Source organism: Zingiber officinale, chromosome 2B (assembly GCF_018446385.1).
Source record: "Zingiber officinale cultivar Zhangliang chromosome 2B, Zo_v1.1, whole genome shotgun sequence".
In the NCBI taxonomy this organism is placed as follows: Eukaryota; Viridiplantae; Streptophyta; class Magnoliopsida; order Zingiberales; family Zingiberaceae; genus Zingiber; species Zingiber officinale.
In genome coordinates this window covers 79556998-79573366 of record NC_055989.1, presented here as the reverse complement: position 1 = coordinate 79573366, position 16369 = coordinate 79556998, and the positions used below count along the sequence as shown (strand labels likewise).

General features: G+C 51.7%; 1 protein-coding gene across 2 annotated transcripts; it reads right to left on the bottom strand.

Annotated features, from left to right (window-relative positions):
- Positions 1 to 14436: 14436 nt before the first annotated feature.
- On the bottom strand, positions 14437 to 15625 carry LOC122045995 (NEP1-interacting protein 2-like). Of its 2 annotated transcripts, none has more exons than XM_042606461.1 (3): positions 15313 to 15625; positions 15064 to 15227; positions 14437 to 14974 (listed from the first exon to the last, which is right to left on the bottom strand). In XM_042606461.1, the coding sequence occupies exons 1-3, from the start codon at positions 15440 to 15442 to the stop codon at positions 14594 to 14596; spliced, it is 675 nt and encodes a 224-aa protein (XP_042462395.1). In that variant the 5' UTR covers positions 15443 to 15625; the 3' UTR covers positions 14437 to 14593. The 2 variants fall into 2 exon arrangements, with proteins under 2 accessions (XP_042462395.1, XP_042462394.1); XM_042606460.1 differs by having other exon boundaries at positions 15064 to 15242; positions 15313 to 15621.
- Positions 15626 to 16369: the final 744 nt, after the last annotated feature.

Here is a 16369-nt window from a genome sequence, read left to right as displayed (position 1 = left end):
GGGTCCGTTCGGGAGGAGAGCACGCAAAAGAGGTGGAAATCATTGCCGGCTCGGCTACCTCCGCTGGTCCAACCCTCCGACCGAGGCGTGGTCGCTAAAGGCGCCTGTTCGAGACCATCTCGTCCGACCGGACTCCACGATCTGACTACTCCGGTCGAGGCCACTCCGGTCGACACTCTCCCCCCTGCTTGCGTTCAGTCCAACGTTCGGCCATCCATTCACGATTTTCTGGCGCCACCGATCCTTGGGCTATCCCAGTCACGGCCACATCTGAGTTACTCTTCATCTTCCTGAAGAGTTGCTACGAGCCGACCGCCCACCGGCGAGCACACCATTTTTGATAGGGCCCTCGCCGAGATGTGGGCGGCCTGTAGCAATGATCCTCTCCGAACTTAACCAACACCACGCAAGCGGCTACGGGGGTAAGTTTGTTGTTAAGTTTTGCACTGAATATTTCCACTGGCTTTTAACAACCGCGCCTTCTTGCTTGAGATGGGTGGAAGAGATAGCGATTGCCAGCCGCCTGGCTATGGCGGACGAGGGCGGCAGGCGGTCCGAGCGGCTCCCAAGGCCCTTCCTACTCCGAGCTGCAAAAAGAGCTGAAGAAAGCTCAAACTCTGCTGGCTGCTGAGCAGAAGAAAACAGCTGACCAGGCCCACGCCCTAGCCGAGTCCGAGCGACAAGTCAAGTCGCTTGACACAAAGATAACTCTGGCCACCACTCGGAAGAACACAGCCATCTCCGATCCGGAGAAAGCTGACGGAGCAGCTCGACCGGGAGAAGGCAGGTCACTCGGCCGATGCGGAGAAGCTTGAACATCTGAATGAGGCCCTCACAAGCTCCCAGGCGACCTTCAAAGAATACCAGGATGCCGAGCCGAGCCGAGTTGTCGCTCTCCGACAAAGCCATATCCGATCGCCCGAGTTCTCGGAGAAAATTTACGAGCGGATGTACTCGGCTTTCGACTTGGCCATTAAGGCCACTATGACCTACCTGAAGTCGAAGGGCCTTCTTCCGGATTCCACCAATATTCCGGCCGGCGATCAAGTGGAGCTCCTTAACAACATTCCGAGGGACCTCTACGACTACATCGAGTAATTCTTGTAATATCGCCGCTTGGCTGAACATGAACCTTTTGTACTTAGGCCACTCGGCCTAAGGTTTTAATTTTAATGAGATGCTTTCCCTTCGTGTACTCTATCTTTTTGCACTGTCCCCTTGCTAATACTTGTGCTGTCCACTCGTCTGCTATCACACCTTTGGCATTCGAGGTGCATTCTTGCAAGTGTTTTCCCCAGCCCTTCCGTTCGGCCTCATATCATTCTGTGTTGCTAGTAAGAATCGCTCGTTATAAGCCGATCGTAACCTATACCTCGAGTCCGAGCGGAACTTAGCCGGTCTCTCGATATTTAACGTCGGAGCTCGGCGGCACGGATATTTATAGCCGGACGGCGCGCTCTCGATCTTTAACGACGAGCTCGTCGGCGCGGATTATTTATAGCCGGCCTGCTCTCGATCTTTAACGACGGGCTCGTCGGCACGGATATTTATAGCCGGACGGCGCGGCTCTCGATTTTAACGACGGAGCTCGTCGGCACGGATGTTTATAGCGGCGCGGCTCTTGATCTTTAACGACGGAGCTCGTCGGCGCGGATATTTATAGCGGGCGGCGCGACTCTCGATCTTTAACGACGGAGCTCGTCGGCCGGATATTTACGCGCTGCCGACTGATCTTTAACGACGGAGCTCGTCGGCACGGATATTTATAGCCGGACGGCCGCTCTCGATCTTTAACGACGGAGCTCGTCGACACGGATACTTATCGGCGCGGTTCTCGATCTTTAACGACGGAGCTCGTCGGATATTGCCAAGGCTGGCTCTCGATCTTTAACGACGGAGCTCGTCGGCACGGATATTTATATCCGACGGGCGTCTCGATCTTTAACGACGGAGCTCGTCACGCGGATATCCGAACGGCGCGTCTCTCGATCTTTAACGACGGAGCTCGTCGGCATGGATATTTATTGCCGGACGGCGCGGCTCTCAATCTTTAACGACGGAGCTCGTCGGCACGGATATTTATAGCCGGACGGCGCAGCTCTCGATCTTTAACGACGGAGCTCGTCGGCTCGTCCGGGATTATTTATGGCGTCGGCTCGTCTCGATCTTTAACGAGCCCTCGCACGGATATTTATAGCCTCGGTGCCTCTCTTTAACGTCTCTAGAGGGGCCTTCAAGGCTAACTCCTTACCAGGTCGAGCGACCTTGGCTTTCCTTTCAGCAGAGAATACTCAATGTGCTTTCATCTCTCTACTTCCTGCATCGCAAGTACATAGGCGACCAAAAAGTATATAAATTTATATTTAGCGCACCTTTCACCCGACTTAGAGAACGTACGCTTAGCCGAACGGCTCAGGATCTGCTTCGTCGAGCACTATGGCTCGGATAATTTCCCTCCGTCCAGACGGTACAGGGCCTTCGATACTCGCGCGCTTGGTTCGACCCTTTTACCTCCGGCCGAACGGCGCGGGGCCTTCGTTCCTCGAGCGATTGGCTCGGCCCATTCACCTCCGGCCGAGCGGCGCGGGGCCTTCGTTCCTCGAGCAATTGGCTCGGCCCATTCACCTCCGGCCGAGCGGTGCGGGGCCTTCGTTCCTCGAGCGATTGGCTCGACCCATTCACCTCCGGCCGAGCGGCGCGGGGCCTTCGTTACTTGATGACGATGCCTTATATTCGTTCTTTTGACTTTTCATTTCTGCATTTCAAGTATTCAGTCGAAAAATGTACACAGGATGATCTACATAGGCACACCTTCACCCCGGTAACCGGAGGTGGTTCGATGGCCTATCTAGGCACCGTCCTCATCCTCTCCATACGTAAGCGGCTGAGAGCTTGCGAAAGGACCTTCCCATGGAGCTTCGCTTACCGACGTCAGCGGCTTGACTTTCTTCCAGACAAGGTCGCCGATCCGAATGATCGGGAATGACGCCCAGTAGTTTTCATACCGACGGAACGGATGCTTTGGCACAACCAAATTCTGGGCCCTTTTCCATAACATAACAGACGGACTTGACTCCGGAACGACCGCCCACGCCGCTCATTAACGCCCGTGAAGTGCGCCTGCCCTTCCTTAGAGTCGGATGGTCCATAAACGCCTGATCCGACTTCCTCACGTGAGTCGAGCGGCAGAATGGAGAATTCAGAACTGATTTGGGGTAAACCACGGACGTGAAGTGTTGCTATGCCGTAGCTTTTGCACCAATCTTCCAAAGACCTTCCGGACAGCGTTGTCGCCAAAACCAATCGCGAGGATACGAACCTATAGATGATGTGTTGCCATATGAATTTTTGACCATCTTTAGTGATCCTGGCTAGTGGCTCGGCTTCTACCCACTTGGAGAAATAATCGACCGCGCCAACATTCTCCGGTCGCCATTGGAAAGGGACCCACAATATCCATTCCCCATTGATCGAACGGACATGAAACGGTTGATGCTTTCATCTCCTCTGCCGGTTGGTGAGAGAAGTTGTGATACTTCGGCATGAAAGGCACGTAGATACTGTCCGAGCGGCGTCCATTTGTAAGGTATCCAGCTAGCAAAATCTTCTTGGCTAGTGATCGTCCGCCTGGATGTCCTCCGCACGACCCTTGATGTACCTCCCGGAGGATGTAAGCCGAATCTTCCGAACTCACACACTTCAACAACGGGCGAGAGAAAGCCTTCTTGTAGAGCTGATCGCCGATAAGTGTGAACCGACCGGCCCTCCTCCTGAGCAGCTGGGCTTCATCCCGATCGGCCGGTGTGGCTTCCGAGCGGAGGAACTCTATGATGGGTGTCCTCCAGTTGCTTGGAAACGTGAGGCTTTCCATCCGGTCGACGTGCGCTACCAGCAGTACTTTTTCAATAGGTTGCTGAATGGTGACCGGCACTATAGAACTTGCTAGCTTGGCCAAGTCATCTGCTGCCTGGTTCTCCGTTCGGGGAATTTTTTGAATACGGACCTCTCGGAAAGTGGCTTTGAGTTTTTCAAAGGCTTCAGCGTAGAGCTTAAGCCGAACGCTGTTGATTTCAAAGGTACCAGAAAGTTGCTGAGCGGCCAACTGTGAATCCGAATAGAGTGTCACCCGACCGGCTCCTACATGCCGTGCTGCCTGCAATCCGGCTATGAGGGCCTCATACTCTGCTTCATTGTTGGTGGCCTTGTAATCTAGTCGGACGGATAGGTGCATCTTTTCTTCTTGAGGTGAGAGTAGCAATATTCCTATCCCACTTCCGAGCCGAGTGGAAGACCCATCCACATATATTCTCCACAGAGCTTCCGGCTCTGGCCTCTGCACTTCGGTCACAAAATCAGCCAAGGATTACGCTTTGATCGCCTAGCGGGGCTGATATTGGATGTCAAATTCACTTAGTTCTGTCGTCCACTTGATGAGCCGTCCGGACGCTTCTGGATTCAACAGCACTCTTCCTAGTGGACTGTTCGTCCGGACGATGATGGTGTGAGCCAAGAAATATGGTCGAAGGCGCCGAGCGGCTAGAACCAAAGCAAAGGCCAACTTCTCGAGCCCGGTGTAACGAGATTCAGCATCTTTCAAAATGTGGCTTAGAAAATACACCGGCTGTTCTTCGCCGCTCGCCCTCACTAACAGTTGTCGACAGATACATATAAAGTGACTCACCCCGATCGGCTTGGCAAGTACAGGTAGAGAATTTAGATATGTTTTCAATTCTTCAAATGCTCGGTCACATTCTTCATCCCATCGAACTTAGTAGCCTCACAGATCTTGAAGAATGGTAAGCTCCCGGCTGGTTTTGAGATGAACTGACAAAGCAGGCTTATCCGACGGTCAACTGCTGTACTTCCTTTGTATTTGGAGGAGGCATGTCTTGCAGAGCTCAGATTTGCTTCGATTCCTCGCTCAGTCACTATATATCCCAAGAAACGCCCCTTTTGCTCCGAACAAGCATTTCGAGGATTTAGCTTGACTCCATATTTGCGTAGCGCTCAAGGTTTCTTCCATGTCCTTGAAGAGATCGGCCGCTCGGACAGATTTGATAAGAATGTCGCCCACATAGACTTCCAGATTCCGCCCGATCCGCTCCCGAACACTTTGTTCATCAAGCGTTGATAGGTGGCCCCGCATTCTTCAATCCGAACGACATCACATTGTAGCAATATGTGCCGTCGAGTCACAAAGCTAACCTTTTCTTGATCTTCACGGCGAGCGGCACGATGATAGCCTTGGTATGCGCCGAGCATGCAAATCAACCGCAACCGCCAGAGTCCACCAACCGATCTATCCGGCAAGGATAAAAATATTTGGGGCATGCTTTGTTTAAGTCCCGAAAATCGATGCAAACTCTCCACTTGCCGTCCGACTTGGAGACCAATACTACGTTGCTACCCTGGAACTGCACCTCAGATGTGGTCGGCCTCCGAAGTTTTACTTCCGCCCGGATGATGTCATTCTGCAGACCGAAATCCTTTTCTCTCCTTATGGCGCCGAGGTCCGGTCGGACATGCAACCCATGCCGCGCTAGGCTCGCGCGAAATTCGGCAACTCATGTGTCGACTGCATGAAAACATCATGATTTCGTTGGAGGCATTGGATCGCTCCTCCTTCCGCTCCTCCTCCGGATCGAGGCGATAAAGTGGCCTCCGATCGGGTCGGATGGATCTGAACCTCCTCCTTTCATCATAAATTAAAGTAGGAGGTTTCTCGGTTGTGTACCTCGATTCGGGGCGCCTTCCGAGCGGAACAAGCTTCTGCTCGGACCATCTCTATATAGCACCACCGAGTGCTAGTGCGATCTCCACGCATTTCTCCTACTTTGTCCTCCACGGAAACTTTATCTTCGGTGGAAGGTTGAGACAACCGCCCGAATTGAGCGTCGGTCGTCCCAAAATGACGTTGGGACGAAGGAGAGTCTACCACCACGAAGTTTATTGCCTCGGTCCTCCCGAGCGGCTCTTCTCCCAATGAGGTAGCCACCTAGAATTTGTCCGACCGTACCGAACTGCGCCTCGTAAACCCGAGAGTGTCATCATGGAAGCACCGCTTGATCAATTTGCGTGATCGAACGCCTTCTTGAATATGATGTTGACCGAGCTCCCAGTGTCAACAAATATGCGTGAATAGTATAATTTGCTATTACCGCTTTAATGAGCAGAGCGTCGTCGTGGGGCACTTCTACTCCTTCTAAATCTCCGGGCCCGAAAGTGATTTCCGGTCCACTTGCCCGCTCTTGGCTACAGCCATTGCGTGGATCTGCACTGCCGGACGCCCGCCTTTCCGCTCGGTTGGAGTCTCCTGCGGCCGCCAAAGAATAACGCTTGATCTCGCCCGAAAGTATTGCTCTGCTTTCTTTCCCGAGTAGACGTGGTGACTGCTCTGACGCCCGGCGATTCTCCTGCCTCGAGATCCGTGCCGATCGGTGTTCAGTGATGTCCCGCCTCGCGGCGCGGGCCGTCTTCATGGGTCCTTTGTCTCCGCCGATGGAGGAGACCGCTGCTTTCCCCTTCAGGAACGGATTGGCCACGAAGGGAAGACTCGACAATCCCTCGTGGTTGCGTGAGTCGTCTGGGTGGAAGGAGCAACATAGGGTCCACCTCTTCTTTGGCTTGGGCCGAGCGGTAGCCACTTCTTGTACGTCGATCCGCGTGGGGATCGAATTGCTTCCTCGGTCCTCTAGGTGGTCACCGAGCGGCGCGTCGCTTTCCGCGGCATGAACAGTGCGCGCTTTGGAGTTTTTCCGAGCGGCTTGCGCTTCTTCCACGCTTATGTATTCGTTGGTCCGACGCAAGATGTGATCATAATCTCGGCGGCTTTGGATGAGTGACCGAAGAAGTCCCCATCCACAAGGCCTTGTGTGAAGGCATTCATCATCGTCTCCGGGGTGGGCTGGGATATCCATCGCCACTTGGTTGAATCGGATGTAAGCTCAAGCGATTCTCTCGCCTTGCTTAATGGCAAAGTCGACACTTGTCTTCCGATAACGCCGATCACCGCTAAGTGGTGGAGGAAAGCCGTTCGGAAGTCCTTGAAGCTAGTGATGGATCCGTCCGGCAACCTCCGAAACCACCGTTGAGCCGATCCCGAGAGAGTGGTAAGAAAGACTCGGCACTTTACTCCATCTGATACTGATGGAGCATAGCTATGTTATCGAACTTACCCGGATGATCATCCGGTCTGTTGTTCCATTGTACTCGCCGATCGTCTGAGTAGTGCTTGGGCAGAGGGTCTAGTAGAATAGCCTCCGAAAATTGGCGATTGATCCGCTCGGGAGATGAGTCCGCCGGGAGCTTTACCTTTCTCTCATCTCGTCTGGCATTTCGTCTCAAGAAGATCCTCTATCTCTTTGGGCTGGTATGGCTTGGGTGCGAAATAAGGCCCGATGGAATGCGACGGTGGCTTGAGGTGCTTCCGCTCGGCCACCGACGCAGATGTTGCTTGTTGCTCCGGCCGCTCGGCTGATGCTTTTTTTTGCTCCATAAGTTTGGCGGCCCTCATCTCGACCAGAGCATCGAGTTCTTCTGTTGAAAGCGCCACCGTGTGTTGTCGTCCAGCCTCGCCCATTGTTCTTGTTCGAATGCGGAGCGTTCCTGCACGCGCCAAATTGATCCCGTCCGAACCGAAATCAACGGCCTGGGCACGTGGCGCCTTGCTCTTGATGTAGATCCTCCATCGGTGGCACGATGCTCGCCAACACTCGCACAAGTCGAGCCGGAAGGGGTTCCTGGCGACCCCTCCGACGCCAAGTCGTGTAAGCTACGATGAACAAAGTGGCTTCCAAAGTCTCGCACGACTCTCCCGAGCGAAACCCGAGGTTCTTTATATAGATCTTTTGAAGGGTTTGGGCACGCGCACTCTAGGTGCATCGTGTCCTCCGTCCTTTCCTAGGTGCGTCACGAAAGCTTACCGACCCATATCGCTATAGTCAAAGCATGCCCTCGATGGGACAAATAGAATCCCTGTCACAAGATTTGGAGCATGGCACACGTGAAACCCACCGTTGTCGAGAAGAAATCCTGGCCTTTCCCTTGCTCCAAACTTGTCGTCCGAGCGACATCTCCCTCAACATCCGACCGGACATCCGCAGTGGTTTACTTGTGCTTTGTGGAGACTAATAAACAGGGTGCTTTATGATCGTGGTGGTCCAAAGGTCAGCTCGGGTCCATGACCTTTTAATCGAGGCCGGAACCCGATTTGACAGGGTGCCTTCCGACCATAAGTGCGAGCCGGCCGGACCCATCTGGGTATTAGATTCCATCGGCCGGCCGGCAATCCGGTCGGACCGGCCGTCCATGGTCGTCCGTCCGGTCGGACCACACTCTCCCCGGATGGGCGGCTACTCCGGTGACTTCCACTTGGCGTTGACTTTGCAAGAGGGGGGGCCCGCTCTTACTACTGGATCAAATATCATTATTGATTTTTAAAATATAATAAATCTAACATATTATGTTGTTTTTTTAATACGACACCATAGTGATTAATGGGTGGTGATGCGGATATGTTAGAGAGCCCAAAGGGAATTAAAGAAAAGAAAAGGGGTGTTTTGGTCTTTTGGTGTGGGTAGGTTTTGTTTTAAAAAGGTGCACTGTTCATCTTCGAAAGGGGGGGGGGCAGGGGTTTTCGTGCTTGTTTCCGCCGCCAGCCAAGGGAGGGTTTTCTCCCTCTCATGCCCTTCGCCAACGCCGCCGGTGCTCCCCTCCTCCTCTCATCTACCTCCTTGCCTCCGGTCCCTTCACTCCAGCGTCACCACCAGGAGGAGTTGTGGTTTTCTGCCGCTGCCCTCGCCACAACGTCGGCTGGGGCCACCTCACCGCTTCCACCAGAGATCGCCGGCATCCCGACGGTTCATGTCCCTCCAGGTCGCTTCTGGCCAACACCACCGCTGCCATCATACTCTGCCAGCGATCGTACCTCCCCTACACATCGCAGCCATCGCGGCTCCTCTCCTCGCCAGCGTGGACGCCATTGAGGAAGATCGCCGCCACCTCCGGCGGCCGCCGCTACCAGTAGCTGCTGCCGCATCCTCCTTTGCTAGCCGCCGCCGCTGCCCGGCCCAACGCCCATCGCTGACATTTCTAGTGGCCACTGTTGCCCTCCGATGCCATCTCCAACGGCCTTTGATGGCTCTACAACCAACCACAGCAGCTTTATAGCCGCTGGCTCTGTTATTTCCGACGCAAATCCCATCCACCACAATGTCTCCGGCGGCCATCTGTTGTGTATTCGGCCATCGAGTCGTTGTGCCTTGTCCTTCATATCACCATTGGTATTGTGAGTTGTTGCTACTAACCGGCTTATGAGCCGTGATTGGGTGGTGTATTCTGGCCTGCGCATCGTTGTCATATTCTGGCCTGTGTGCCGATATCAGAGGTCGGCCGTGTCACCGTTGTATTCCAATTGTATGTCACCTCTCGGATCCATGCCGTATTCGGCTCCGTGTCGTCACCTCCGGACCCAGCTCCTCTTCAGGCGGTTCAGATGCATCTACTCTTCCGGGTCACGACGACTCGATCAGCTTCACGACCAGTTCACCGATCCATCCGAGGGCGCCCCCGCCCAGGGTCAGGGTACGTCACTGTAGTTATCTTGCATTTAGTTAGTTGTTCTATTATTATTCGGCCACTCATATATATGTGGGATCCGCCTCGAGCATTGGGGTACCAGAGACCGGGACGACCCGGTCACTGGATGCAAGTAGCATTGACCGGAGGAATTTTGATGACTTGGTCAACGTAGAAGACAGCTCACCACTCGAGTCAGGGAGATGCGGGTAACATTCCAGACACGTCACATCGGCAGGTCCGTCTTCTTAGCTTCCCGATAGGATCATATTTGGCGTCGTCTGTGGGGACGCACCTGATCTGGAACGTGAAGATGGACGACGTCGAAAAATTCTACCATCCTCATGATCTCGGTAGGTTTCGACGAATGTGTCATTCTTCTCACTCCATAGATATTTGGGAGTCGAGGAACTGAATCAGATCCTTTGCTGGTCGGCAGGTCAGTTTTTGCGTTATCTTTTCTCTTTCAGTTATATGATCTGCCCTAGTTCCTCGATCAAGGAACTCAGTGCCTATCGACTGGACGTATATTATCCGAGTCACGGGCTCGATGTCGAAAACCCCGTGCCGATCGGTCGGGCGTATATTATCCGAGCCACGAGCTCGATGTTGAAGACCTTGTGCCGATCGACCGAGCGTATATTATCCGAGCCACGAACTCGATGTCGAAGACCCCGTGCCGATTGGCCGGGCGTATATTATCCGAACCACGGGCTCGATGTAGAAGACTCCGTGCCGATCAGCCGGGCGTATATTATCCGAGTCACGGGCTCGATGTCGAAGACCCCGTGTCGATCGGCCGGGTGTATATTATCCGAGCCACGGGCTCGATATCGAAGACTCCAAGACGATCGGTCGGGCGTATATTATCCGAGTCACGGGCTCGATGTCGAAAACCCCGTGCCGATCGGCCGAGCGTATATTATCCGAGCCACGGGCTCGATGTCGAAAACCATGTGCCGATCGGCCGAGCGTATATTATCCGAGCCACGGGCTCGATGTCGAAGACCCTGTGTCGATCGGCCGGGTTTGAGTTATGCTAGAAGACCGTCGAGCAGCGACGTTAAACGCCAGAGCCGAACCGACGACTATAAATACCCGGCCTGAAGACCGTCGAGTGACGACGTTAAACACCAGAGCCGAACCAGCGGCGACGTTAAATGCCAGAGTCGAACCGGCGGCTATAAATACCCGGCCTGAAGACCGTCGAGCGGCGACGTTAAACGCCAGAGCCGAACCGACGGTTATAAATACCCGACCTGAAAACCGTCGAGCGACGACGTTAAACGCCAGAGCCGAACCGACGGCTATAAATATCCGGCTTGAATACTGTCGAGTGGCGACGTTAAACCCTAGAGTCGAACCAGCGGCTATAAATCCCAGGCTTGAAGACCGTCGAGCGGCGACGTTAAACCCCCGCCTTCACGGACCAATCCGTCGGATATTCTTTCTCCCTCATTCTGGATCGAGCTTATCAGAGCATCTATCTCCCCCATTCGGGGTCGAGCTTATCAGAGCATCTATCTCCCCCGTTCGAGGTCGAGCTTATCAGATCATCTACCTCCCCCGTTCGGGGTCGAGCGACTGTCACCATCGGATCCTTTATCTCCTCCGTTCGGGGTCGAGCGATTGTCATAATCGGATCTTCCATCTCCCCCATTCGGGGTCGAGCGATTGTCATCATCGGATCTTCTACCTCCCCCGTTCGGGGTCGAGCGATTATCATCATCGGATCTTCTATCTCCCTCGTTCGGGTTTGAGCGATTGTCATCATCGGATCTTCTATCTCCCCCGTTCGAGGTTGAGCGATTGTCATCATCGGATCTTCTATCTCCCCCGTTCGGGGTCGAGCGATTGCCACCATCGGATACTCTACCTCCCCCGTTCAGGGTCAAGTGGTCTTCACTGGTCTCAGACCAGCATATCATATTTTCGTATCTCCCCCGTCCAGGGTCGAGAGGTCTTCATTTGTCACGGAGCATCAGAGCAGCTTATCTCCCCCGTTCGGGGTCGAGCTATCTCCAATGGTCGCGAACGAGAGTATCTCCGCTGGTTTCAAGCCAGAATATCTCACGGGCGATGCGCCCGCTTGGCTAGCGACTTTCGCTTCCATGCACCTTCGACTCACGAGCTACACTCCAGTTCAGTTCACGTGCGATGTACCCGTTCAGCTCACGACTTCGCTGCTATGCGCCTTTGACTCACAGGCTACACTCCGGTTCAGTTCACAGGCGATGTGTCGGCTCGACGCACGACTTTTGTTTCCGTGAGCATGTGATTTTGCGGGCTATGCTTCCACTTTGTTTCCGGGCTCCACTCTTGCCCGGCTCTACTTCATCGCTCGCTCCGTATTCGCCTGTACGCTCACTCGGCGTTCGGTCGAGAGCTTGCCTGACTACCGCTCGGGACATATTTTTCGTCGCTCGGCCGACACGTTGGTAGCCGCCTGATCCTTTGCCCGATCGTCCACTTAGTCACGTGCATGTTACACTCGACGTCCTTCCGATCACCCGGTCGGCTTCTTCGTGGTTACGCGTTCGGCATCTTCCGCCCTGCATCTATCCACCCAATCAACATCCTTCCGATCATCCGGTCAACATCTTCGCGGTCGCACGCTCGGCATCACCTGCCCGCTCGATCTGCTCGTCATCCCGCGTGTCCCTCGGTCGACTATTATTTTACTCGTCGCTCACTTGACGTTCTGTCGCCCGCTTGGCATCGCGTTCTGCCGCTCTTTAGGCATCGTTCTGGCTGCCGACTTGGCATTATTTCTCGTAGTTCGCTCGGCATCGCTATCATCTCCCGCACGACGCTCTCTCGATCGCCCGTCTTTCTACCTGATCAACATTATCTCCGTTGCCTAGACCGCATTATTTCTCGTCGCTCGCTCGATGCTACTTGAGTCACTTGCTCAACATCACCATAGCTACTTGTTCAACATGATAAGACGAGCCCAGTGATTTCGCGTTCGGTAGCGATTCTGTTTAGGGCTTGGTCCAGTCAGTCGGATTTGTGCCTCCTTAGACTAGACTTGAAGGGGAGGTTTGTGATGCGGATATGTTAGAGAGCCCAAAGGGAATTAAGGGAAAGAAAAGGGGTGTTTTGGTCTTTTGGTGTAGGTAGGTTTTGTTTTAAAAAGGTGCACTGTTCATCTTCGAATTCATGCTTGTTTCCGCCGCCAGCCAAGGGAGGGTTTTCTCCCTCTCACGCCCTTCACCAGCACCGCCGGTGCTCCCCTCCTCCACTCCTCTACCTCTTTGCCTCCGGTCCCTTCACTCCAGCGTCACCACCAGGAGGAGTTGGGGTTTTCTGCCGCCGCCCTTGCCACAACGTCGGCTGGGGCCGCCTCGCCACTTCCACCAGAGATCGCCGGCATCTCGGCGGTTCATGTCCCTCCAGGTCGCTTCTGGCCAACACCGCCGCTGCCATCATCCTCCGCCAGCGATCGTACCTCCCCTACACATCGCAGCCATCGCCGCTCCTCTCCTCGCCAGCGTGGACGCCATTGAGGAAGATCGCCACCACCTCCGGCGGGTGCCGCTGCCAGTAGCTGCTGCCGCATCCTCCTTTGCCAGCCGTCGCCGCTGCCCGGTCCAACGCCCATCGCTGACGTTTCTAGTGGCCACTGTTGCCCTCCGATGCCATCTCCAACGACCTTCGATGGCTCTACAACCAACCACAGTAGCTTTATAGCCGCTGGCTCTGTCATTTCAGACGCAGATCCCATCCACCGATGTCTCCGGCGGCCATCTGCTGTGTATTCGGCCATCGAGCCGTTGTGCCTTGTCCTTCGTATCACCATTGGTATTGTGAGTTGTTGCTACTAACCAACTTATGAGTCGTGACTGGGTGGTGTATTCCGGCCTACGCACCGTTGTCATATTTCGGCCTGCGTGCCGATATCAGAGGTCGGACGTGTCGCCGTTGTATTCCGATTGTGTGTCACCTCTTGGATCTATGCTGTATTCGGCTCCGTGTCGTCACCTCCGGACCCAGCTCCTCTTCGGTCGGTTCAGATGCATTTACTCTTTCGGGTCACGACAACTCGATTAGCTTCACGATCAGCTCACCGATCCATCCGAGAGCGCCCCCTCCGGGGCCAGGGTACGTCACTGTACTTATCTTGCATTTAGTTAGTTGTTCTATTATTATTCGGCCACTCATATATCTGTGGGATCCGCTTCGAGCATCGGGGTATCAGAGACCGGGACGACCCGGTCGTTGATTGTAGGTAACGTTGACCGTAGGACTTCGGATGACTTGGTCAATGTAGAAGATAACTCACCACCCCACCCGGGTCAGGGAGATGCGGATAACATTCTAGACATCTCATATCGACAGGTCCATCTTCTTAGTTTTTCGATAGGATCAGGTGGGATAAGAGTCATCCGTAATAAGAACTGTCTTTACAAATGTGGTAAAAGAGAGTTCTCTTTACAAATGTGGTAAACGAGAGTGAGTTATTTACTTTTTTTCATATGGAGGAATCAAAAGAATTATTGAAAGATTTTTTAATAGTGAAGAAACAAATAAAATTTCTATACTTTCTTTGATGTCACGATGATGTGATGTTCTGAGAGCTCTGATGGTTCAAGATGTTCTAAAGTGAAAAATAAATATGTCCAACAATCTAAAAGTTAAATGCATATTTTATCAATTAGTGTGCATATTGGATCAATTATTGTAAAAAATAAATTACTCTGGTGGTTTTTATGCATTTAAACAGATTGATTATTATTATTATTATTATTATTATTAAAGCTTATTAAATGCTTCATCTAACTACGAGTTCACATTATTGCTACATTAACTATCACTTCAGCAGAACAACTATCATTAGATCATGTTGGCACTCAAGCAAGCAAGAATATCTAATTTATTCTATTAACAAATTCAAGACTACTGCTTCACACTTAATTACATTTCGCCATCCACAAGCAATTTCTTCTTCTTCTTCTACTTCTTCAATTTTTCAAGATCACAAGAACCTAAAAGAGAGATCGAAAATTGTTCATCTTCAAATAATATCAGTTCTGCACAAGGGACAGGAGGCCTGCCTTACGAGCCAACTATCAATGCATGGCAGATGAAACATGTGCTGACATATGGGCAATCTCCTCGCCATGTCGCCCACTTCCACCTCCTGAAGACACACTGCGCAGCTTCTTCTCTCCCCTGACGCATCGACACTGTCTTTTGCAGTAGTTTTGCACTTGGGCAGCTTCTCCACCTCTTCCAATGGCAGGCGCCTCTTCGCGCCGCCAGTCTCGAACAAATCAAGACTCTCAATGAAAGGCAAATTGAGGGCACTCATCTGACTCTGGATTGCACTCTGCACTGCTGGACCAACCTTTTCCCTCACCAGTCTTCCACTCACAATGCTGGAAACTATGTCGAGCTGAAAACATGTACATACAGCTAAATTAATACATCTATCAGAAATTCAGAATTGAATGAAGGAAAAGAATAAGAAGGCCTTATTGTTACCAGATAGAGAAGGCTCCAGATGCCTGACTCGCTGGAGTTCCACAAATCGAGAGACGACTCCACCACTTCAATCGAGAAGACGGCGCCAGAAATGGCTCCGATTCCAGAGCCTCTCAGAAACCCACTCTCGGTGGCAATGCCTATCAGAGCACCTGCTATGGCACCTGCCATTGATCCCACTGCTCAAAAACGCACAGATTTAGATTAAGAAGAATTCAACCCCAAAGGTGGAGAAGAGGAGCTACTGACCAATAGTAATGGCACAAGTAAGAGTGACACAAATCACTCTTGCAAGCAGCTTCGAGACCATGCTTCTGTAACTGAAACTCTCTCTTCCCGAAGAAGAAGAAGAAGAAGAAGATGAAGAAGGGAAATCCATGTCCGGTTGTTAAGTTAAGGACTGGGACAAAGAAGAATTCAATATATAGACAGAGAAGAAGATGCTTCAGTGTCAAGTATGATAAAATTGTCTCATTATCATTATATTGTCCTTGATTTGTTGTAAACAGTGGATCCCCCTGTTAAGTGTTTATGGCGGGGTGATATCATGAACTGTGGAGATCGATCGATGAGACGAGAGAAAGGAAAGACACGCAGGGATGTGCTGTACAAATATGCATTATTTTGATAACCTGGTTTCCAAGTAGTCCACAGAAACATGATTCCTGCTTCAAATTCTCTTCCACGTTGCTTATTGTTAATATTTTTTAGAGAGAAAAAAATTCAGAAATTTATGATGTTGTGCAGTGAATTGAATGGAGAGATGGGCAAAAATTTAATACGGCAATAATTTGGGACCATCGGGATGAAGATATATAATAACTGGAGATCAAATTTATGAATGGGATAGCTCATAGCCATGTAGGGAGTACTACTACAGTGTAATAATATAATCTAATTATACAGATAATGAAGGAATTAATACAATTCCAACAAACTATATACCAAAAATTCAGACAATAGAAAAGTTCTTCTCTTAAGAGGACTTAAGATATTATAATTAACCATGTTTGGCGAAATATGGAATGGAAATGAGAAGAAAAGCATTGAAGTTTGAGTGAAGTAGGAGATTGCTGACACCTTGAAGCTTGGTTTGGAGTAACAAAAGGAACATGGTTTTATAGTCATTTTATACGAGTTGGCTATCTACTTTATTATCTATACAGAAAAAAATGGTTAAAGAAAAACTATCCATGATCATTAAATTGATGTCCTATTTGGATTATCATAATTAAGTGCTCCAGAGATCTCATTCAAAATAGATTCTCAATTTAATTTATCATGTATAAAAAATGCGAGGAATAGA